This window comes from Euleptes europaea, chromosome 2 (assembly GCF_029931775.1).
Source record: "Euleptes europaea isolate rEulEur1 chromosome 2, rEulEur1.hap1, whole genome shotgun sequence".
Classification (NCBI taxonomy): Eukaryota; Metazoa; Chordata; class Lepidosauria; order Squamata; family Sphaerodactylidae; genus Euleptes; species Euleptes europaea.
Window position 1 is genome coordinate 99,196,196 of NC_079313.1, and position 25,548 is coordinate 99,221,743.

The following is a 25,548-nucleotide window of genomic DNA, read 5'->3' on the forward strand; positions in this document are numbered from 1 at the left end:
ATGAACAGTGACAGAAACTTCACACATGGTTATTTTTTATGTCAAGCAACAAAGTGCTTTGATGTTAAATGATAGATACATTCTGGATTGGATCAAGCTCTCTTTTTTGCTCTATCCCCTCTTTATTACAGCCCACATTCCATATGGCTTTTGTCCATGTAGGTCCCTTTATCCCAAACAGCACTTTTGGTTGTGAAAGGGGATCTGTTCCTCCCTTTTTCAGCAGAGGAAGGGCTGGTTTGTGTTTCTGCTGAGAGGTGCTGCAGTAAAATAATTGCTAAAAATACTAGGTGTAAATGTAACAATGAAATTTCTAAGTGCCATGGTGACCTGATGCCTGGGATTTGTTGAGCCCTGATCTAAGCACACTTTATTGAACTCATTTTGATTTACTTATGGTTAGGACTGTACTGTCAAGGGAGCAATCCTAAGAAAGTCTACTCAGAAGTAATTTCTGTTTTTAGACATATGTAACTATGTTAAGGATTGCATTGTTAACCTTCAGTTCTGTTCATTTTGTTTAGAAGCAATTCCCACTAAACTCAATTGTATTTATTCCCAAGCAGCTGCCAGGGTTGCAGTACCAACCTGTTATGCTAAAGTAGGTGTAACCTGCTTGTAAACATGATTAGACTACGTGTGTTGCTTAGCTGAACTGCTTAAATGAATGGATGATTGATATTATAAAAAGTGTGCATTTCTTAAGATAATGAGGTACTCTGGGATAATGCTACATCAGTAAAATGGAATTGCTAAAGGTTTTATGTATGTTTTGGGTGTGAAATGCTACGTTATTATAGAAAATTCTTAAAGTAGTCAATACACAATCCTGAAGGCTAAAATTTGGACCGGACAGTGAAATTTATGACATTCTTACCTAATTCATGGCTATGGAACTCATTGAACAATAAACAAATGAAATGTGGCATCCTTTCTGTTTTGTAGAGCCCCTGAAATCATTTTGGGTTTACCGTTTTGTGAAGCTATTGATATGTGGTCGCTGGGCTGTGTGATAGCTGAGCTGTTTCTTGGTTGGCCTCTGTATCCGGGAGCTTCAGAATATGATCAGGTATGTGTGTGGTGGTGTTTCTTCATTTTTGTTTAAATCTTAATGACTATTCAGAGACGGTGTAAATGAACACTATGACACGATTCAAGTGTAATGCCAGCCGCTCTGCTCAGGTGTTTCATCACACACATAGGGTAAATGACTTCTGCTTTAGCACAAGCCAGGGTTTGGCATTACATTGGAACCACAAACTGTGATTTGTGCTTGTACTGCAAACTGTGATTTCAAGCTAGCATTTGTTTGTGGTTTGCAGTCCTCGTTTAGAGGGGAGAAGCACATGCCATACTTTGCCATTTCATATGTAGCAACAAACGGTGATTTACGCCAGGTTAGAAGTCACAGTTTGCTTGCTCAAGGGGAGAGAAGGAGCGAGCAAGCACATAGCTTGTTTACACAGTGCCAGACCGTGGTTTGGTGTTACACCTGAACCATCCTAGTACATTTGATGCACGTGAGAGTGATAGTATATAGGTTTTTCTAGACCCCATAATTGCTTTTGGTACCCTTATTGCAACAGGGCAGCCAAATCTTTGAAAGACCACAATGCTGAGATACTTTAAGTGACTACTGCTGAACAGTGGGATTAGAATTTGTGGTGTTTGGTTATAAACATGATGTACCCAGGCTCTGCTGAGTATCACCAAACTTAGGGTGTGATGTGGGTTTTGTGGCATTGACACTTCACTGCAGGCCTCTAGTCAAGACATATCTTTAACCTACTCCCAAACCAGAAATCTGGCCCCAAATCTGGTTGAAGTGGAATTCAGCAGCAGCCTTTTTTCATAGGGAAGAGATATTTTCACTAGATGTAGTGCTGAAACTGCTGTTTCATACATGACAAAACAGGGAGTGTCATTCAAGTTGCCTTGAGAGGGATGGCCTGTGGGCATTTTCACACACTTTTGAGCCTCCCTCCTAAAACATCTCTGAAAGCAGGGGCTGTTTTTTGAGGGGTGTGAAAATAGTCACAAAAATATTCTGGCTCTGGTCTAATTGGTATAACACATTCAACGAGCTGGGAATTTGACAGGTAAATAGAGAATTTATATACTTGCAAGTGAGATATATTTGGAACTGTCATTGGTGTAAAAATATATTTGAGAACAAAATGAATAGATTTGTCAAGCAGATGAGCTCCTTTGCTTCAGGGTTAAAATTTATTCTGTGAATATTTTCTGTTGCTGCTGATTTAAAAAGCTCTTCTCCCCGTGCATATTTCTTTTTCTGAAGTACATTTAACTGCCACAGGTTGTTGACCTCATCAAAGATATCTCTTTTCTGTTGCAGATTCGCTATATTTCACAAACTCAAGGCCTTCCAGCAGAGTATCTTCTGAGTGCAGGAACGAAAACAAGCAGGTTTTTTAACAGAGATCCAAACTTGGGATACCCACTGTGGAGACTGAAGGTTTCTCTTTTTATGTGGAACTTTGTTGCTTGACATTAGCATTTGCAACTCACTTAAGAAAAATTCCCCATTGTAGCATGTTAAAATCATGAGGTGAAGGTTGCAGAGCTTTTGTAAACAGCAAGGTCTTGAATGCCCATTCAGATGATGATAGTTACTTTGCTTTCCTTTTGAAACTAACAGAGGTAACGGTGTAACTGCAGTAACTGAGTGTTATAGCTAGTACAAATGTGGGCTCACAAGATTCGTGGGGGGGATGGGATCCCCATATTCTCACCGGGCCCACTGTGACTCCCAGGTTCTTCTGCAGCTGCCAGGCTCCTCCGCAGCCATTGCTGGGCTTGTTGCAGCTCCCAGGCCCAACATGGTTCCTGGGATCTGCTGCACTTGCATATTTTGGGGGGAATTTAACCTCCCAATGTATTTTTTAAGAGTTCAAATTTTTCTGCAAACCTGGGGGGTCTCCAAGTGTGAAGAAAAATCTGTTCAGTGTCATTGTGGCCCCAATCTGCAGATTTAGATATCTACAGATGGGGCCAAACTTCGCTATTAGATAAATAGATGAAGGACATGCCTTCTGAGCAATCAAAGATGAAAGGTTTTTCTGGTTTAAAGGATTTTAGCAGGAAAAACTATCCTTTGCACAGGAGCAAAATGTTTTAACCTCCCACCCCACCCCGATCTTTTTCCTTTGGTAACACTTTTTTTGGGGGATTTTCAGGCCCATCTAAGATGAAAGGATTTTCTTTATGTCACCAACAAAAATGAAGATGAGTTAACTTTTTATGTTATAAGAATCAAGGCCATCAAAACTTAGTTCATGAAAATTAGCAAGGAACTAATCTTTCTTTGCAGACAGGTAATGTCTATGCTGGTGACATCATCTTCTGTCGCCTCAGAAATTCTTTGAGACTTGCCTTAGTACTGCTTTGTGCAATACTTGATTCTTTTCTCAAGTTTGTTGGTATTCTGTCATTGGAAACAAAAATTTGGCATTGAGTCATTTTTCACAAGCTTAGGTAGCAAGGTTATGATGGCCCATCATTTCTGCTTCATAGGGTATCCCACTTATAAATGGCTGATTGCTTGTTGTCTTAGCATTATTGTTATTTCAGTAAAATGTTAAAACCCGTTCCAGCTGCTTATAATCTGTATTTTATTTGGTAGACTCCAGAAGAACATGAGTTGGAAACGGGAATAAAATCAAAGGAGGCTCGGAAATATATTTTCAACTGTTTGGATGACATGGCGCAGGTGAGAGTAGAGAATTGCAAGGGGGGGGGGAGAGAATGCTACCTTTTAAAGTGCTTGGGTAATGATTCAAAGCAGAAGTATTTTTCATTTGCTATACACTCAACTTAATTCTATAATGATGAGGGCTACAACATAAACGGGGGATTATGCTCAGTAGTCTTCTCTTAAACATGCCTCTTAAATAATGTGTTTTATGTGACTTTGATTCCAACATCCATATATTAAAAAATGGATGGGGGGGAAACAAGTACAGAATAGAAAACTGAATTAAAACTGTATTTTCAGGGTGATTAGTATAAAGCTGTTTGGTGAATCCAGTTAGTTATTTACTTATAAAATTAATGGTTTATGCAATTGTGAAAATTTAAGTGCACTTCTTTTCTTCCAAGGTAAATATGTCTACAGACTTGGAAGGAACAGATATGTTGGCAGAGAAAGCTGACCGAAGAGAATATATTGATTTGTTAAAGAAAATGTTGACAATTGATGCGGATAAGAGGATTACTCCACTGAAGACTTTGAACCATCAGTTTGTGACAATGAACCATCTATTGGACTTCCCACACAGCAACCAGTGAGTTTGTGATACGGTTGCATGAAATAGTGTTCGTTCAGATTTGTAACCTACCCAGTCCTGAAGCTGCAGGGCCATTAATAAAACAAAAAGCAAAAGCCCTCATATAAAATCATACTAGAAAAACAAAGACAGTCAGAAGAAAAAATGTGTTATTGTGACTGATTACTCTCCTTTCAATCTCAGTCTTCCACCATCATGCAGAATTTGTCATAGGCAACCTTCCGTTTTGAAATATATGACAGTCAGGTATAGAGCAGGGGCATGACGGAGAAAGGAAGGTTGGTGTTAATGGACACTTGACATTAAATATTTTTTTAGTGTCTGCTGATAGGGATTTTAATGACTAAACTGAGGCTGTCGTATTTTGGTCACGTCATGAGACGATAAGAGTCACTGGAAAAGACAGTCATGCTAGGAAAAGTTGAGGGCAGCAGGAAAGGAGGAAGACCCAACAAGAGATGGATTGACTCAATAAAGGAAGCCACGGCCTTCAATTTGCAGGATCTGAGCAGGGCTGTCAAAGATAGGACATTTTGGAGGACTTTCATTCATAGTGTCGCCATGAGTCGGAAGCGACTTGACGGCACTTAACACACACACACAGAGGCTACTGCATTAAAATCTGCATTAAAATCCCTCCTCCAGCTATAGGCCTCCTCCAGCTATAGGGATTTTAATGCAGATTTTAATGCAGTAGCCTTTGGGCCCCTGCTGGGAGCATCAGGTCTGCCATTTGGGGAAACAGGATGCTGGATTAAATGTACTCATGGTTTAAACCAGCGGGACCATTCTTATGTACTTTTGGAGCTGGTTATTAGTGCTACTTCAGTTTGGGGGTTGTGATGGTAGGAGGTGGATGCATATGGTTTTGTGACAGAGAAAGGATGTTGCACATGAGCACATATGAAGATCAGATGTTTGATAGCTATAGTTTCACAGCCACAGATACATCATTTTCTGCAAACAGATTGACATGTCTGGCTAATGTTTCTTTTAATGTTTGCTCTGTTGCAGTGTGAAATCATGCTTTCAGAACATGGAGATTTGCAAGCGAAGGGTTAACATGTATGACACAGTTAATCAAATCAAGAGCCCTTTCACAACACATGTGGCACCAAACACAAGTACAAATCTCACGATGAGTTTCAACAACCAGCTCAATACTGTGCACCATCAGGTAACCAGTTCTGTTGTCTCTTTTTGAAAGACTGAAAACGTTTAGATTCCAGGAGTGATTATCCTTAGAAACCCAGATCTTGTTTTCAGTAGCTGTACGTACTTGATCTTGGTCAGTATAATATTTAATAGACAGCTGCCTGTAAACTTCCAGATACACTATTTCTTCTTTCCCTCCTTCTGGGCACCCCCATATCCTCACTATTCCCTGCTTCCTTCTCTCCTTACTACCCACCAGTCAACCTACCTTTTTCTGCACCTCATATTCAGCTATATTTATTATTTATTCACTTCATATATACCTTGGAAATGGCCTGCTCTCTCCCCCTGCTTTTTACTAACAGAAACCAAGGCTTGATGCCTGGCAATACTGTTGTGGTTGCTTAGAAACCCCCACAACGCCCACTGCATAGAACATTTGTTTCTGAAAGCTACAGGCACTGTTTCTGTTATTAACCCCAGAGTATTTTTTTCTAAGATTTCAGATTTTTCTGTAAACCTAGGGTGGTTTTCAGGTTTTTAGAAAGAACTGTCTTGTCTGTCCATGGCTCCAGCCTTTGAATCTAAGTATCCACTGATTTGACCATGTTGAGAATTAGATATATTGATATATCCTGACAGTCTCTGCACTGAAGGAGATAAGGACATCTGTGAGGGAAAGCATGGCTTTCGTAGAGGTTACCTGGAATACTTCAAGTTCTGTTTATGCACATCTCTCATTTTAGAAAAAACGCAAAGCACATCTTTAAAACTTAATCATTCTGTTGTTGACTTTGGGTTTTTGTGTGTGTTTGTTCTTTAATTGTAATTCTTTCAACTACTCTTTTACTGTTAGCACCATGAGTGTTTGGAAAGGTAGCAGATAAATTTTTAAAAATAAAATAACTTGATCACAAGGATGTGATCTTTGGTAAAGAACTAAGAGGAGGAAAATGGGTTGGGGTTGTCAGTTTGGGAGGAAGAAATAGTGTTTTCATAGGTATGAGAACATCTGGGGTGGGGGTAAGTTGGAGGGGGGAAGGATCTGTAGGTAGGGTTACTATAACTTGTAAAAAAAACCATGCTCGTTATGCTCTTGGGATTCCTTGTACTTAACTGGTGATTGGTGCTGTAATAGTGCTGCCCCAGGGTTTCGCTTTTCAGTCGGGGCTGTGCATTCACAGTACAGTACTAACAATCCTTTGGGAAGTGGTGGAGGAGAAGCACCTAGACTGAATTTAGGAACTTTTTCTCACCACACTTATCACCACAGTCTCAGCACTGAACATCTGTTTGGCAAGAAGGGCTGTTCGTACACATCCAAATCAGGTGCTCCTTTATTCCCTGTTTGACAGACTAGTGCTATGACAGCCCTGTTCTGGTAGGTAGGGCAGAAAGGAAGGAATGCCTGGAAAAGGTACTGAAAAGTAGAGCAGGCTGAGGGGTGGGGGGAACCCTAGATGGCAATCCTTCCCAGAGAGGAAGCAGAAGAAACTTGGTTGGGTGAATTCAAGATCATATGCCTAGCCATCATTTATCACTCCTGGGGCAATCTGTTGAAAGTCCCACAAAGCCTCATAGGCTTGCAAGTAGCTCAGTGGTTTTTATGAGCACCGGGGCACTCAGGCATTAATTTCGATCACATTGCATGGGTTTGATAAAGCATGTGCTTTTGATATAGCATGAGCATATCTTTGATATAATAAAAACCTTGGCATCTTGAGCAGGCACATCATGATGGGCTAGTGACCTATTTCTGGCGGCTTACCATGTGCTTGTAAAGAATGTAGGAGTGGAATGTTCTGATCCAGCAAGCTATTTCTGATGTTTTGCTGCAAGAATGCATTCTAAGGATTATTTAACACAACCTGGATTCAAGGATTCTGAGCACTAAGTGAGTTAGTCTCAGTTTTACCATCTTCCCTGCCCCCCAGCAACCTCCTGTGCACCCTAAAAGCCAAAGCTAGCCACTAGCAACTTAGGTGTAAATTGCTAGCCAGCTTTTGGAAACATGTTGGCTTGTAAAAGATATCACGTTATTGAAAATATAGACAAAGTAGTTACTTTGTTATAGGCAAGCCTGAAGCTTTTCTAACCTAGATAGTGTATTGGTTTTGTTACTTTACAAATGCTTGGCAGAGGTATTTGACAAAAACGTTGGTTGAGCCAAAACTTGCAATATTATAATACTTCATATTCTTGGTTTTTTTCAGGCTAGTGTTTTGGCTTCCAATTCTACAGCTGCTGCTACTCTGTCTCTGGCAAATTCAGATGTTTCTCTGCTCAATTATCAGTCTGCTCTGTACCCATCATCTGCTGCACCAGTTGCTGGTGTGGCACAGCAAAGTGTTTCTTTACAGCCTGGAACCACACAGATCTGCACCCAGACAGACCCATTCCAACAAACTTTCATTGTGTGTCCACCTGCCTTTCAAAGTAAGTGAATATGTATTGGAGATCTTTCAGGCTGTTTGCACAAAGGAGATACAGTAGTTAAAGGATGTTGTGACATATGCTGCTGCCTGAACAGGCTTCCTCGGGAGGTGGTAAGCTCTCCTTCCCTGGAGGTTTTTAAGAAGAGGCTAGCTGGCCACCTGTCAGCAGTGCTGATTCTATAACCTTAGGCAGATCATGAGAGGGAGGGCACCGTGGCCATCTTCTGGGCATGAAGTATGGGTCACTGGGGGTGTGGGGGGGAGGTAGTTCAGAATTTCCTGCACTGTGCAGGGGGTTGGACTAGATGACCCTGGTGGTCCCTTCCAACTCTATGATTCTATGAGATGTAATGTGAAAATGTTGTGTGTTTGCATGTATGTCTTTAAAGACAACAGTAAAACTCAGCATGGAGGTGAGGTGTCCTGTACTTTATACCAATTGAAATATTAAAACCATTCTATGAGAGCCGGTGTAGTGGTTAAGAGCGGTGGTTTGGAGCGGTGGACTCTGATCTAGAGAACCGTGTTTGATTTCCCCCTCCTCCACATGAGCGGCGGAGGCTAATCTGGTGAACTGGATTTGTTTCCCCACTCCTACACACGAAGCCAGCTGGGTGACCTTGGGCTAGTCACAGCTCTGATAGAGCTCTCCCAGCTCCAACTACCTCACAGGGTGTTGTGGGGAGGGGAAGGGAAGGTGATTGTAAGCCGGGTTGATTCTGCCTTAAGTGGTAGAGAAAGTTGGCATATAAAAACCAACTCCTCTTCTATATGGTTTTTTTTATTTTTTTTATAATACTTTTTTATTTTTCTTCATGTAATATATCAACAGAAACAATAATAGTAATAATAAAAAGAAAAACAAGTAAAATCTCTAATTTAACAATAAAATGACTTCCCCCTCTCCCTCTTCCATCTAAAAATAAATTGTATAAACTTTTGCTAACGGAACTAATCCCAATATTATTTTAATTAACCTGTTCTCATCGTGTCCAACATTATTAAATCAATACCTAATATAAAAATTAATACAAAGTATAAATAAGGGATTAGATCAAAGAGTATCCTTTAAATGGTCCCGTTAAAAAATGATTTTCACAGTACATTCTCCAAGCCTACCATTCCCCCCAAAATTGTACATTATCATTCTGGTTTATCAAAGCTGTAAGCTTCGCCATCTCGGTCAGTTCCAGCATCTTTTTTATCCAGTCTTTTTTATCTGGTATCTCAACTGTCTTCCATTTAGCTGCATATATCAATCGTGCAGCCATGGTGGCATAAATCAAAAAAGTTATGTGAGTAAAAATGGTATCCGGTATCATACTTAATAGCAATCACTTCAGGTGTTTTAGGGATATTTTGTTGTAAAATCAACCTTATTTCATTATATATCATCTCCCAAAATTTCTTAGCTTTTTCACAAGTCCACCACATAGGATGAAAAGATCCTATTTCTTTATTGCATTTCCAACTGTTTGGTGACATTGAAGCATATGATTTTGCTAATTTCTTTGGTGTTAAATACCATTTATACATCATTTTGTATACATTTTCTCTTAGTAGTTGCGAAGATATAAATTTCAGATCTCTCATCCTCTTCTATATGTTTTGAAACTGACGGAGTGGGTAAAAATAGGATGAGATGGCATTTTGGTTAAATATGCAACTGAGCAACCATTTTGCTCATTTTGGGATCTATTAAATACTTCCACGGATCTTGGGATGAATTGGGAAGACGACAAGGACAAAGCTGGGTCTGTTGTGTCACACTGAGCTGACTTCTAGGCAATGCAGGCATTGTGTTGCTTCTGGTACTAGTAGAACAGTGTGATGAAGTAGTGGTCTACTGTTTCTTCCATGGGTATTAAAAAGAATCTCTTCTTGTTGATACATTGTTACCTCTGTTCAAGCGGGTTCATGATGGGTCCCTTGCTCAGCCTTCATGCATTCTACATGCAGCTGAATAATTCAGCCTCAATACTCTGCAGATGGCAGGAAGTACAAGATTATGCATTCCCCAGTGGGCTTTAGCAGTAGCACTTGCACAGTTTCCCACTGGTATTTTGATGCTTCGTAACCTGTTTCCATATTTATGGCTCCTACTTCCTATCCTAAACTGCTAAATTAATTTGTTATCAACTAGTAGATAGCTGTTGCAAAAATTAGGAAATGGTCAGCAGGGGAAAAGGAGGAGCCCCCCCCCCCATTTTCTGCCAGGCCTTCACATACATACGTGTAGATAAAATTGAGCATCATGGAAAGTAACATGGTTAGATACACCATCAGCTAGGCACATTTTTAATTTTCTAAAGACAAATCAGTTCATTCATAGTCGGTGGAATTAAATTTTCAGTGCATTAGCATTTGCATCCTTCCTGCTTCTTCCTCATGTTTCAGTTCTTGGAAATTGGGCTTTGAAAAAACTGCTGGGATAGTTAAGAGAAGTAAATTAACCAGCGCCTGTCCTTTGTTTGAAACAGCCGGTCTTCAGGCAACCACAAAGCATTCTGGATTCCCCGTCAGGATGGACAATGCTGTTCCAATTGTGCCACAGGCACCGGCAGCTCAGCCACTTCAGATCCAGTCAGGAGTTCTCACACAGGTAAAAGTGAGTCTTGCATGTCTTTAAATGATACCGTTGGTATATTCTGGGTTGTGGACGCGAACCAGAAATCCTTGGTCCTCCTGCATTCGCTGGTAGAATCCTGCCTAGTAACTCTGATGAAAAAAGCAACGAAAGGTTGGCTGTAGTCTGTTTCTTTATCTAGAACACCCCTCCCCTGTGCTTTTACCTTCAGCTTTGACCCATAGAGTGTCCCAGTCCTAAATCTTAGGCAGTTTTCATTCACAAGGTACTATATTAGCACAGATCTGTCATTGTGGCAGAGTATGGCTACAATGAATAATTTATAAGAAAATGTCAGAACACAGTGAAAAGGTTTTATATTCTCTTTTTTAGTTAAATTTCTCTTTCAAATGCCCCACACTCACAACAGGAGAAAAGTCGGTACAGTTTATTTTTTGTGAAATTGGTGAAGAGATTGCTTATTATTTTGATACTTTAAATCCTTTTTGTATTTTACTCAGGAGGAAAGGGCAGCCTGCTTCCAGAAATGCTTATATTTTTCTTAATTCATTTTTATAATGGGGGATGGTTGTTCCAGAACAGAAGAGTCTGGAATCCTAATAGTTGCACAGATTGCTTACTAACATAAAGTCATGGTTTTTGCCATGGGACTAGAATTACATCATTGTGAGCAAGGTCCAGGTCAGGTGTGATTCAACTAAAGATGCGTTGTAAGTTGTCCCTTCTTTATTTGTGTTGTGGAAGACATTGGGAAGCTCTCCAGCTAGTCTACACAAACTTCTTTCCATGTTCTGTATTGATGCAACAAACAGATTGTTCCTATCTACTGGCAAATGCAAAGTTTAAAAAAAATGCTGTGGTTGGTGATATGCAATTACACCGATAAGTGAATAATCCCGTTATTTTCAAAGAAATGATTAAAAGTAGCCACAGGGATGGCAATGATTGTCATGTTTATGTTAAAATAATAAAACTCTGGTTTAAAAATCAGGCATGTCCATGATGGTAGAATAGCATACATTGATTTTAGGAGCTGGCTTATGTTTCCAGGTCTTCCTTGCACTCGTTTAGACACATACTCATGATTACAATTTGACCCAAGTGCACTAAACACAGTCTATTGATATACAGGATTACTTAGTATCTCTGGTATTTTAGTGATATTAAGTTAAGAGCATATAGATTTCTGTGCATACTTATGAGTTCTGCAAGCCACTCAAAAGCACCACTAGTCTGTCCTTGGGGTGAAAGCCTTTCTGGCCCTGTTGCCTCCGTACATTTGTTTCACTCACTGCCTAATCTACATTTCAGGGAAGCTGTACACCACTAATGGTAGCAACTCTTCATCCTCAAGTAGCCACCATCACGCCGCAGTATGCGGTGCCCTTTACTCTGAACTGCGCAGCCGGCCGGCCAGCGCTAGTAGAACAGACGGCTGCAGTACTGGTAATTGCCTCCCTTGATTGTGTTCACTAACGGAGTTTTTGTTTTAACTTAGACTTGCAGAGGGCATGGAAGCATGTGCCATCTTGTGGCTGTGTTCTTGCTACATCTTAATGTCTTGTTGTTTTTCCTCCCCAACATTGCTGAAGCACTGTCTGACTCTGATGTTTAGTGTTGCTCTGTAAAGAATCCAGATCCATTGACTGTTGTTCTTTACTAGTCTAGTATGCTGATAATGCTCTTCTCCTAATCGGAGAAGAGTGGTAATCGTACTTCTTCTTTGCTTTACTCTCCTATCTTTTTATGTTTATTGATTGAGAACAAAGGGGATTACCATTTGGTTGACTCTGCTCAGGTAATTGGGTTGCCTGAACTTGACAAGTTTAGCTGCTATAATTTTTTTAGCTTCTTCGCATGTAGAAATGTTTCAGGCACTGAAAACCTCTAATACCAGCAAATGCTTTATTAATTTATGGCTTTTACAATCCAGATTTCTTAACCTCCCTTGAACAATGATGACCCTAATTCTCCCTGGCCTTTCATTAACTCTGACCAATCATTGGCAGTGTGCATCATCCTCAGAGAGATGTTGCTCCCCACCAATGCTTTTACTTCCTTTTGCATTTTCTTGGTTGAGATTAAAGGTGAGCTCTTATCTTCTAAACTATTTCTTAGGCTAGTTTCTTCTTAAACCCAGTGGGGATATTAAAAGAAGTGCGATGCATTTTTTCAAAATTTCCCCTCCTGTTCTGGATTTATCTGGTCCCTGCATTGGAATTTACATTGTAGGTGCCACAAAACAGTCAATCAGAAACTCCAGAATCAGATCAGTGAAGCTAAGTGCACTTGAAATCCTGGTGTCCTCACATGTCTTGCAAAGCACACTTCATTCGTTACGTACATCATTGTCTTTTGTGGCTTTTAAAGTGATAATTCGTGAGCATCGTTCTCTTCAACAGAGATAAATTCTGGGGCGCTGTTGGCTCTAGTCAAAACAAGGGTCTTACCAAAATGAATAACAGTGGAATTGGCACTTTTACCCCAGCGCAAGAAAGCAGGCAGGAGATGAGAGGAAGATTATGGCTCTGTATGGTCGGGACCACTAAGATCTCACAGGTCTCCCTTCTCCCCCCTCCCATATTTAGTCTGACCCATTTAAAGTTGAAAGACAATTGTTGAAATATCAAGCGTGTGTATAATAGATCCTAAAGGGCTGTTCTGTGATTCGTTACTATCAGAAGGCCAAGCTGGCTTCTTCACTCACCAAACTACTCCGATTAGTCCCTTTTTGGAAACTGCTAAGGGAGAGAGCTGTATATATTCTACACTAGAAAAATAATACAAATTAATTGCCAAGGAAAACAGAATTCAGAGATCCTAGTACACATTATGCAAATTAAGCAAATTGCAACTATTTGCTTACACTGCATAATTCTGTTCATGGGAAGGGGAAAAGAGCTCTGCAAGGCACTGAAGCCCCAGTCCCTCCCTTTCCTGCTCCCCCCCCCCGCTCCGTGCAATCTTCTGAGATTCTGCTGGGCAATTGCTTTCTTCAACCCTATCCTTGCCGCCTAAAGGCGTAGAAATGTGCTTCTTAAAAAATGAGTTATTCACCCCGTACTAATTTCTGCACTTGTGTGGTGCAGTTACAAGAATATTGATACCCCAGACTAAACCCCCCTGCTTACCTGGATCCTAATCTGTCTGTGAATTTGGCTTCTAATAGCTTTTTGCCCGAAGTGCTCACCTTTAGTGCTTTCAACACTTCTCCCTTTTGCTGCTGCTTCATCTCAGTTTGCATTAGCCATTTGCTAAGCTTTGCATATTTTTGTCCCTCCTCTGTCAAAACAGTTCGTCGCTTGGAAGGCCCGATTTCTGCCTCTCGTCGGGACATTAGATCTCGCACTGTATTAAACTCTCTGCTTTGTCTTGTGCAGGTGTTGGCTTTTGGAAAGAGGCATGGTGTGACTTTTAACATAATTCTCTTTTTTTTTAATTATTCCGCTTGTGTTGGCAGAGGGGTTAGCAGTTCTCTGCTTGAAGGCTTCTTGTTTGGAACCAGTATTTGTAATAAGTGGATCTGTTACTTGCAGAAATATGTCACTTAAAACAGCATGTGTTCATTGATTTGGCATCCGAACTATGTGACCCTATGTGGTTTATTCTAGAAATATTTTACTGCAGAACTTATTCGTTATTACTTATTTGGATAATTTATATCCTGGCTCTCCAGAGACCTGCTCATGGTGACTCACAAGTAAAAACTACCATAAAATCATTTCTTTTAAAAAAAACCACATCAATTATATCAAAAACAAGCCAGGGGCATAAAAACAACAGGCACTGAGCAGTCTAAAATGAATAAATAAATCCATATAACAGTCCTCAGGTTAGGGGCAGACCATAAAATAAGTTTGTCCAAAAGATGAGGCCCCTTAATTCAAAGCCTGGACAAAAGGCCTGGTGCCTGAAAGATGGTAAGATAGGCACCTGGCAAGCTCAGAGGGCAGGGCATTCCAAAGGTAAGATGCCACTACTGAAAAAGCCCAGACTAGTTGCCACCCACATCATCTCTGCAGGCAGGGGGTGTACAAAGAGCAGGGTTTGGGAGGCAGATCTTAACTGGGGTGGGGGGGCTGGACAATATGAAAGGAGGTGTTCGTTAAGGACCCTGCCTCCAAGCCATTTAGGGCCTCGGAGGTAAGAAGCAGCACTTTGAATTTGCCTGGCAATGGACAGGCAATCATTATTGTATACTGATATTTATGTATAGGGAAACAGTTGTTATTAGGAGTTTGAAAATAAATAAGGGAAGTCCTGTTAAATCAGTGACAGAGCAGAGTAAATCTCTGGGTCACTAGTGGTGACTATAAATTTAATTATGGTTACCGGAAGTTAAATACTGTATTCCAACGTAGGAGTAATGAGTGCTTCAGACGGTGTTGGCACACAAGAAGGCAGAAAGGGCAGTTTAAAAATAATAATGGTAGGCTGTGTTTTTTTGCTGGGATGCATCATTAGTGTTGAGGGATGGGGAGACAGTGGATACAGAAGGAATGCTCTTATTTCATCGTTATGGAGCAGACTAAATACCAGTGAACTCCTGTGTTTCTAAGGTAGTAAAGGTAGTATACAATAATGTCCATAATATTGATTGCCTGTGTTTTTAAGGTAGTAAAACACTCCTGTGTTTTTAAGGTAGTAAAGTTTCATTCATAATCTGGAGTCTTTAAGCTAATAAATGTGTGTGGAAGGTATCATAATTCTTCCATTTACTGGCTCATGATCCTAGCAGTCTGATAATTTATTTAAACAAGCTTAGTTTCCTGTTCCCAATTCCCTAAAGGTGTCTGCCCAAACCCTTTCAGAGGAGGTGGGGTGGTCTTCCTTGCCAAGTGTCAGCTGATATCATGTCTGGGTTTTTGCCCGTATGTGATATCAGTGTGTTGTGCGATGCCATGTTTGCCACTTGCCTTGTCCCCAAAAGCTCCCTGGGTGCCAGGCAGCCGCCTGGCAACCTTATGGAGTATTCAAACCACCCAAGTCTTGGTTGTAGGACAAATATATGTTTCCCCTTCATGGACCATATCTGCTCTCCAGTTGTCTCATGCCTTCCAAGAAGGGGCCAAACCTCCGTGAAAATCACTGTCTTTAAACCATCCCCAATTTGTAAATTCTGATACTGATCAGCTGAGTGGGTTCTTTGGAGAGATGATTTCAGATGTCAACTTTTTAAAAATACATTTTCTGCAGTACAATATAAGCACCAAAAGTCCTTCACAGGTTTCCCCTGTGGTATAAAAGGTGAAGAGTGTGGCAGGGAGCACTTGTTTCTCTGCTGAATTTGTTCACTTCCCATTGTGAAATTGCTTGCAGAAATGCAGTCATGTGCCTTTATCTGCAAGTGAGCAGTCTACTCATTTCTTATACTTTCAACAATTATTTTTTCTTCCCTGATTTTAAACTATAACTAATCAGTGAATCTTTTTATCTTTCTGTTTGCTGTTTTGCAGCAGGCCTGGCCTGGTGGGACCCAACAGATCCTGTTGCCATCTACCTGGCAACAGCTTCCCGGGGTTGCACTGCACAACTCTGTCCAGCCTACAGCTGTGATTCCAGAGACCATTGGAAGCAACCAGCAGTTAGCTGACTGGAGGTAAGGCTTCTCTGAAGTTAGCATATGGAACAACATTTGTTGGGAAGAAAGCAAGCGTTTTAGTTTAAACTTTTGGGATATGATGTACTGGGATGTTCAGGTGGATCAGTGGGCCAAAGATGGGCTGCTGTGAACCGTTTGGACACTGTGGAAAGTTACAAGTATTTGAGCTTCTGAAAAACTTGGCAGCAAGTAATTTTCTAGTACATTAGTCTTCTGGAATGGGAAGGCAGTGAATTGACTCAGGGGTTTAGTAATATTCCAGGGAGGTCTGAGTATCTCTAGCTGACAAGGCTTTCCACAGTTACAGTAATTATAATTATGAAAAGAGTGTTAAACATCCTACTTTGATGTGCAAATTTGGCACCAATAATACTATTCCAAGTAGAGTTTCACCTTTCTAAGTCCATTTAAGTCAGTGGATTTAGGAGGGTGTATAGGATGGTGTTGTATGAGACTTTCCTGTCTGACCTGTGCTGGGCAGTATTATCCAACCACCTATAAAGGTTGGTGGAGCAGGTACAAAACTCCTTTCCCTTGAAGATCTGTCAAGTCTGTGTATCTTTTAGCAGCAATTGAAGACACATCTGTTTGGAGTGGGGTTTTGTGTCTGGGATCTGAGTAGCTTTCAGTGAGAGGGTTCAAGGCACTTAAAAAAACTGAATACAAACATATTAGGAGCAAGAATGTGATGTTTTCAGGTTATACACTTTTAGGGAGTATATCATGCTGGGGTGTTCAGATAGACGTGGATCAAAGTCAGTGCTGATATATGGGAATTGCTGTCTTTTCTATAGCGCCTAAATTTAGCATTTTCAGATTATCTTCTTGTTTTTGTTTTTGTTTTTCTAAAGAAATGCCCATTCACATGGAAATCAGTACAGCACGATCATGCAGCAGCCATCTTTGCTGACCAACCATGTCACTCTGGCTACAACTCAGCCTTTGAATGTTGGAGTGGCTCATGTTGTGAGGCAGCAGCAAAGTAATGCAGTGCCGGCAAAAAAGAACAAACAGCCAACCCATACTGCCACAAAGTAAGAGCTTTTTTTCAGTTGACACTGAGATACATTATAGTTCAAAGTAAATGGGAAATGTGTTGAGACCCATATTAGACAGAACCGAGGGATTGCCTCAAATATGTATTTATTTACTGTATTTATATAGTATGCAGACCTATGCAAAAGCCAGCCAAATCCTTAGTTCTCAGTCCAGTCAGTTTTGCTGTTGTAAGAACTTTAAGGAATCAAATAAAACCCAAGATGTTATACTAGATGCCTCTTGAATATGAAAAAGCTTTACTTTTGATTTGAGATGCTTTGATGCACATCTGTGCTTATTGACCATTATCTTGTTAGTGAGAGACCATGGTTCAGTGCTAGATGATCTGCATAGCATGCAGAAGGTCCCATGTTCAATCCCTGCCATCTCCATTTTTTTAAAAAAGTATCAGGTAGTAGGTGATGTGAAAGACCTCAACCTGAGACCCTGGAGAGAAGCTGCCAGTCTGAGTAGACAATACTGACCTTGATGATCTGATTCAGGCTAAGGCAGCTTCATGTGTTCATCCTTTAACCAGTCAACTGTGTTCAAATTAGGAATGGTATTGAACTGAACAAGCTTGCTTATTCTATTTAAATGCCATTGCTTTGATTTTGCTTCTCCCTTCTGCCAGGTGAGCCCATGAATATTTTCATACCAATTTCTGTTTGCACACCTAATTTGCCCTGTAAAGTGCACACATTTTCCCACATTATTTGTGCATCATTAGACCTGCATTATACATGCAAGCAGAAGTAATGTATAGTATCCAAGCCTCTATAAAATATGTAAAAAACAACAAAAAGAAGCAAACAGATAATCAGTGTCACAATATGTAAACAACAAGTTGACAGTACATGAACAACAACAAATGTCCAAGGGAGTAGTCATTTATCTCCAGAACAGATCCTTTCTGAACCTAAACTCTGTAATCCATTCCATGATAGATTGATTCATGGTAACTTTCATTGTATTTTCCTGTAGGCCTGCATCTACTCTGGAGGCCGTTCCAACTCAAGTCTACTCACTTATAGGGAGCAGCCCGCTACGTGCCGCATCTTCTTCCTCCAGTGCTCTCCTTCCAGGGCAGGAACAGCACCAGCCCATTGTTATTCCAGACACTCCTAGTCCCCCGGTCAGTGTAATCACCATCCGCAGCGACACCGATGAAGAGGAAGACAGTAAATACAAGCCTGGAAGGTAGCTTCACTAATGCAGTTTTTAAGAGAATTCCAGTGAGAGGGGAAGAGTTGGCCTATCATTCAGAGTTCTTGAGCAGGCTATGCCGTTGAATGGCTAACTAGAGGCTTGATGAATTTTTCCTTTTGAGGCCCTAGAGTGAAACAGGACTTTTTTTCCACAGTTCTAGAAGTTCTGGGTATCTGACATAAAGTGTTAGTTATGGACTAATATACAACTTCCTTCTGGCAACCATGGAACATATGGATCATGCCTTACAGTTTTGTGGCCTATCTTATAAGTGACAACACATGCAATAAGTGGGTGTCAAAATGGTACTTTTTCTTAAACTGAATCCAGTCTAACGTTCACAGTAATGTTGGTCACATTTAAAAAACTGAATAGTGCAAACTTACGCCTTCAAATCTCTTGTCATTAAGCAGGAAGATGGACTGTTATCATTATTCCAGTAATAGAAGCTGTAGAAAATTTAGTATAGAATTTAGTAGAAAATGTTTTTAATCTCATTATGCTTCTTATGAATACTTAGAAAGTGTTAAGAGCCCACATGCTATAGTAGAGAGGATGTTGTACTTCTAGTGGGATACCTGGCTTTTAATTCCTGCTGAGCTGAGAAGCTCACTGGATTCCCTTTGGCTAGTTGCACACTGCCAGCCTCGCATACCTGATAGAGTTGGTGTGAGAATGAAATGGGACGATCTCCACCCGTGTGGTGCCAGCACTGCTTGCTCACGCAGCAGCCGGTGAATATTTGAAAGAAAAAACACCATCCAAGGTGCAGAGTCCTCAGCAACCCCCTGCTACTTGCCAGTCATGACTTGGTATGATGATGATGCCTCCACAATAGGCAGAGATGGAAACACCCAACCAGTCTACCTGGCTTGAGGCTAGAGAGATGTATCCCCATGCCATACGCCTGTCACCTGAGCTGTAGGTGTCCTGGCAGTGGTTTATATAGTGCTAGGGAGAGGTGCAGTAGGCAGCAAACTTAGTTGATATCCCAAGATGCACTGTGGCTTGGGGTGGGTGGCTGTGGATGAGGGTGGAGGCAGTTGTATTTTCACTCTCCATGGCCTCCTATGGAAAAATTTTCATAATACAACCAACAGCTTAAGTGACCGTTTTGACCCAGGTTGGAGAGGCTTAATATGCCAAGTGAGCCCTGCTGCTCCCTGGACATGCCGCAACACCACCCAATTCTACCCAGGCACCAGACTACACTGGCCTGGTGATATACTGGTGTATTTTATTTATTTTTACTTAAAACACTTTTATGCCACCTTTTCACTCAATCAGGATCCACAAGGCGGCAAACATTAAAACATTTAAACAATTGAAAATACAGTTAAAATGATAAAATCCAGTTAAAAATACATAAAGACACAGCACTAGAAGGAGGGCCAGTACCATTGTTGGGCATATGCCAGACGAAACAAAAAGGTCTTCACCCTTTGGCAGAAGACACCGATAAGAGGGAGACAGACGAATCTTCTTGGGGAGGGAGTTCCAAAGTGTGGTCAGTGTTACGTCAGTGGAGGAGGGCTTAGTCAAAATCCTAAGCTGTTCCGAGACCGAATTTAAGATTGTGCCATGAATGCTATGAATATGTATTTGGATAAATGTTGTCCTAAAATGGCTAAATCCTTAATTGTTTTGTATCTTAGCTTGGGTATGAAGCAGAGATCCAACGTCATCAGCTACGTGACAGTTAACGATTCCCCTGACTCAGACTCCTCGTTGAACAGCCCCTACGCATCAGATGCACTTTCCACACTTAGGAGCTCTGGGGCAGCAATGGAGCAGAACAGAGGGGCAGCTGAAAGCTCTAGCTCCCGAACCATTATTGTGCCTCTGAAAACGCAGCTCAGTGACTGTATCGTAGCCACCCAAGCCTCAGGTATGGTTGATCATCTACATAACTATCATGATGGAATTTTGTGTTTTAAAATGTCACTGTGCTTTCAGTGAACATTAGTCTCCACAGTTGTCATGCCCATTTCAAAGGTTGAAGCGGGCAAGCACAAGTACAGTCGTCAGTTTCAGGGTCTTGTAGGATGATGGATATTTGCCAAAGGGATACATTTGACAGTTCATGAATACAACAGATTTGTGGTGCTGAAGATTTCAGTTTACTTCAGTGTTAGCATCTTTTCTCAAGGGTTAGTCTTACTGTTATAAATTATTTTCCCCAGTCATTGGTGGAGCTGGATGTTGATCTTTCATTATCCATTTGTGACTTAAGGATAGATGTAGTTGCTTATCATCATTCCATATATTTCTACACTGTTCTTTATAGAGTATTTTTATCATGCTTCTAATTTTTTACAGATATGCTTTCTTAACACTTCCTACTAAATTAGTGATTAGAATCTTGTGCTGCTTTTTTATACAATTTCAGATGATTCAACAGGTCTGCAAACTGTGCATACATTACAATGGGTTGGGTCCTGTTGAAAAGATTTGTGTGTGGAAGTGAGTCTTCCCCATTTCCCACCATCCGCAGCAGCCCAAAATGCCTCTTAGCGAATATTCCCCCTGAGAGGGGAGAATTACAAAAATTACCCCCCCCCCACGCATATATGTGGATCTTTATTTCTTTAATGACTTAAAAATATCTGTGTACATCTTTGCAATGACATCATAGAATCATAGAGTTGGAAGGTAACTCCAGGGTCATCTAGTCCAACCCCCTGCACAATGCAGGAAATTCACAACTTCCTCACCTCCACACACACACACACACCCAGTGACCCCTACTCCATGCCCAGAAGATGGACAAAAAATTTTTAAAACCCTCTGGGATCCCTGGCCAATCTGGCCTGGAGGAATATTTCTTCCTGGCACCAAAAATACATACCTACAGATGTACAAAGTCCAGCATCCTTAGCATTGAACCTCCAGTATTTACTAAAGCTAGCCCTGTATATATTCTTCAACAGTGTAGAACATCTACAATAAAAATTTCCAAGAAATATCCTGAATTGCACATTGGTTGAAATAGTCGGTCCTGCTATACAAATGCATTTCCGTAGTGCAACAAGCACATTAACCAGTGGCAGAATAGTCATCAGTATATTGTGCGTGTTTGTATATGTATATATCACACACATACATACATATGTACAGTGCCAACAGCAGGTGTGTGATGATGCCTTTGACGACAATTGGGACATTTCTGAAAGTGAGGCGACAGACAAACATTTTCAGTTCTTTTTTTAAAAAATCACCAAAAGGGAAAATTGCCAAAAGGTTTTGCATGCCACCCCCACTCCCTCTCTGGTGAATAGTTTCAGCATAGCTTTTATAATTAAGAACAAGGACTGGGATATGAAGAACTGCACTCAGGAGGGTGTTGGGATGTGTTCTAAAAGCCTCTTATGCTGCATGGAAGTCCACTTTTGAAACGAAGTGGCTGGTTGTGGTGCAAAAAAAAGTTTCAAAATTCCACTGGGTATACCAGACCTTTGGGCTTAAAGTAGCACTTTCTGTCTTGGCCACAGAATCATATTTTTTGCACTTTAAAAAGTGTGCTGAACTTTGTCGTTAACGTTGCAGGCGTCCTGAGCAGCCTGAGCAAGACCAAGCCAGTGGCATCTGTAAGTGGGCAATCTTCAGGGTGCTGTATCACGCCAACAGGATATCGGCAGCACCGGGTGGTGACAAATGGTGTACAGCCGCTCAACCTTAGTCAGGTAAGCAGAGATGTACTGTCGGATGGCCACTGCTGAGGATCCTGCTGTTGCATTTGGACATAAGCAGTTGTGAAACAGCATGTGAAAAAGACTCCCAAATCATGTTGGGGCAAGAGGAATCTGAGATAGATTTGTGGAGCAGAAGTACTGGGTGCAGATTTTGATCTAGATTGATTCTGTTTCTGCTTCATCTCTCTAGATCTGTGAGGTGACTTGTAATCCACACATGTTGTACATCAGACATGCTAGACTTCTCTCCCACCATTACATGCTGGGAGGGATTCTTTTGCTGCCTTCGGCTACATGAAAATGTTTTGGGTGGCTGTGATGACTTCTAGCTTTTAAGCCATCCAGACTAATTACTGAGAGTCTACAGTGTCAGCGTGGCTTGATAGCAAGCTTACCTGTTGCACTTCCTTCCTATTTCTCTTTCCAACACAGCATTTTTGTTACAACTGGTGCTGTTTCAGCAATCTAAGGAGTCTTTTCCTCCCCTTTATAATTTTAGGATTGAGACTACTGTCATCTTTCTCTATTTGTTTGTTTCTGGGTGAATTCTCAACAATATTGGTCCGGATAAGCAGCTCCTAATAAGAGTTCTTAGGACAGCACCTTTCTGAATGCTTTCTCAATGTCTGTCCTCTCTGCTTTGCAGAACCAGCAAGCAACTGTACTGGCCTCACAGGAGAGAAGCGGAAACCCAGCTCCACGCAGACAGCAGGCGTATGTTGCTCCTCTGCCCACGACGATCGCTCAGGCTCCCTACACCTTCCAGCATAGCAGCCCAGTGCATCCCCACTTGGCAGCAGCAACAGCAAGCCAGCCTCACATGTACACCTACGCACCGACCACGGCTGCCACGCTGGGCTCCACCAACTCCATTGCGCATCTCTTCTCCCCTCAGGGCTCCTCCAGGCACACCACCTACGCGGCACACCCAAGCACTCTTGTGCACCAGGTCCCAGTCAGCGTGGGACCTAGCTTGCTGACCTCTGCCAACGTAGCACCGGCTCAGTATCAACATCAGTTTGCCACCCAGTCCTACATTGGTGCTTCCAGAGGATCTGCTATTTACACTGGATACCCACTGAGCCCTACCAAGATTAACCAGTACTCCTACTTGTAGCTTTTGGGGCAGAGATCAGTGGTAGCTGTTTTGCATCTTGATCATTAGAAACGCAGAAATCTGCAGTGGGTTTTGAAATATCCTGTCAGCTCCTCTACAGTACCACTGTGTAACCAGAGAAGGAGAACAGGGGGTCACTTTCCCTCTCGTTGACTGTGCTCTTTATGGTCGTCAGAGTCAGTACAGTTGGTCATGCCCTGCTGTTTTGGGGGAAGCTCAGGTACTGACTGGGCAGAACCTTTTGGATTATATTCTGATTAAAAATTTACAGTTAATTTTAATGGATGCTTTAATAAACAACATCAGAGGCCTGAACCCCCATTCACTTAAAGCTATGTTTATATTAATCAGAGGGGAAAAAGAAATCAAGGACTCTTTGAAAAGGCTGGGTTTCTTTCCGTAACTCTTATACGTAACTAGTATTTGTTTAAATTATTATTTTAGCAGCTTGCACAAATCCATATTGCCACTAAAAATGCACATTTAACTCTAGGTAGCTAGGGCAGATTTATAAACTTGAGTTAGTATTTTATAGTTCATTTTGTAATTCACATTTTTGATAGGCAATAGCTGAATTCTGCAAAAGCAGTTATTTCCCCCTCCCCTCCCCTGTAAGTATATACGTATACCTTGCCCCCCAGTTTCTTGGTTTTAATTATTTTCTTTGTTCGTTTAAGGCTAGAGCAGGAATAGTTATCATACTAGTTAATTTTATGTTTGTAGATCCCAGTTCAACCGTAAAACTTTCTTTCTTATAATATCTGTCTCCAAAATGAATTTGAGGGTTGTTTTTGCTTTTTTAATTGCAGATGCTATGAATTTCCTTTCAGTTGTATGCAAGAAAACAGTCTATAATATGGTTTGATTCTTTTGCCGTATCCTCAGCCAAAAATGCATAGGCCTCTGTTGTTTTTTGCAAGCAAAACCCACTGGGAGTGGCTCCTGATTATTGAAATGAGTAGGAGTTGTGTATTGGCCATTCATTTCAATGGACAATGAGGAGGAAGAGCCCCCTGGGTCATATCCTTTCAGGTTTTGTTTTGTTTTTTTAATGATAGTTGCCGCTGGATTCCTTTTTTTCAAAAATGCAGGGATCTCCTTCCCTTCATGTCTCTTCTTGCCTGGTCAATTTAGCTAAGGTATCCAAAATTTGCCGAAACGTCAACCTGCTGGCGTGTACAATTTTTTATACTCCTACAGGCATATCCTTCTGGGATCTTGTTGGCAACAAACTTTAAAGCGCTCTTAATAAGACTTGTATACAGTAAATGCATGTGGGAATTGCAAAAATACGACACACAAATTCCAGATTTTAAAAGTTTATTACTGAATTTAAAACTATTTTAGAAGTTTTGTAATGGTGGTGTTTTAATATTTTACAGAAAATGAAATATTGTACATATTGATCAGAACAAAATATAACAAGCAAAATTTCCTGCTAATCCCAAATGTCTTTGTAATCAAAATGTGTAGTGATTATACTTGAACTCTGTATTTAGTGTTTGTCTAACTCTTAAACGTTTCTGGGGATGAAATTGACCTGTTCCTTTGTATTTAAACCAAAATGAGTTAATACATGTTGGAATGTATGTGAAATAATGCAATCGTCTAGAGCTCATCACTGTAGCACTGAGAGAGAAGAAAAAATGGAGCTGCATGAGAGACAAGGTTACCTTCTGATTTGTTTTGCACAGGTATGTGTGACTGGTGTGTTTCCCCCCATATTGTAGTGCCTTAAATGATTATGTAGTGTGACTAGAGTTTACAGTGAGCTTGCCTTATGATGGACCAGCAAGCCCCTCTGCTCTCCGTCAAACTGAAGCAATTCATTGAGCATATCCAACTGAGGATAGATATAAGTGGCAAAAATACGTTTCTTTAAGTTTCAACGCCAACTTAAAAAGCTGTGGGCGCAATCCTGTCAAAGTTTAAGCACTTAAGTCCCATAAATTCCAGCCAGCTGTGCAGTTACCCAGCTCCCACCGTAATCAGTGGTTCAATCCAAATATCACAGCAAACCATGATTTGCGCTAACTATAATTTAGAATGTATATCATGGTTTGAGCTTCCAAAAGTATAACAGGCAAGCTATAGTTAAAAGTTACTTGGCTGCTTTTACTTTCTGTCCTCTGAATGTTCAGATTTATAAGCTGATTTCCTGTCTCAGTGTGCAGTAGTCTTGGGTAGGTAGGATAATGGGCAAACCTGTGGTATCTCAGATTCATCATGCAAAATCATAGTTAGCACAAATCGTGGTGTACAAACTTAATTTGAATGGCGTTTGATCCTGTTTTGCCAACCAGTTGCAAGCCATGATTTGACAGTTCATACTTCAAACCATAGTTAAATTTCTCTAGTCATGGTTTGGCATGACGTCTGAATTTAGCTAATAAATTGTAAAAGTAC

General features: G+C 40.9%; 1 protein-coding gene across 5 annotated transcripts in view; it reads left to right on the top strand.

The window, feature by feature from the left end:
* Positions 1–23,270, top strand: part of HIPK1 (homeodomain interacting protein kinase 1) — a 33,751-nt gene extending 10,481 nt beyond the window's left edge. Inside the window, exons 2-15 of one of the 5 annotated variants that reach the window (XM_056844200.1) lie at positions 946–1,069; positions 2,357–2,476; positions 3,644–3,730; positions 4,120–4,304; positions 5,322–5,484; positions 7,676–7,898; positions 10,378–10,505; positions 11,796–11,930; positions 15,941–16,083; positions 16,938–17,120; positions 18,109–18,324; positions 19,989–20,221; positions 21,880–22,016; positions 22,672–23,270. In XM_056844200.1, the coding sequence (XP_056700178.1) occupies positions 946–1,069; positions 2,357–2,476; positions 3,644–3,730; positions 4,120–4,304; positions 5,322–5,484; positions 7,676–7,898; positions 10,378–10,505; positions 11,796–11,930; positions 15,941–16,083; positions 16,938–17,120; positions 18,109–18,324; positions 19,989–20,221; positions 21,880–22,016; positions 22,672–23,142 (2,548 nt within the window). In that variant the 3' untranslated portion in view covers positions 23,143–23,270. The remainder of the gene's footprint in view (positions 1–945; positions 1,070–2,356; positions 2,477–3,643; positions 3,731–4,119; positions 4,305–5,321; positions 5,485–7,675; positions 7,899–10,377; positions 10,506–11,795; positions 11,931–15,940; positions 16,084–16,937; positions 17,121–18,108; positions 18,325–19,988; positions 20,222–21,879; positions 22,017–22,671) is intronic. The other 4 variants (XM_056844201.1, XM_056844202.1, XM_056844203.1 and 1 more) reach the window with 4 other exon arrangements.
* The last annotated feature ends 2,278 nt before the right edge of the window (positions 23,271–25,548 follow it).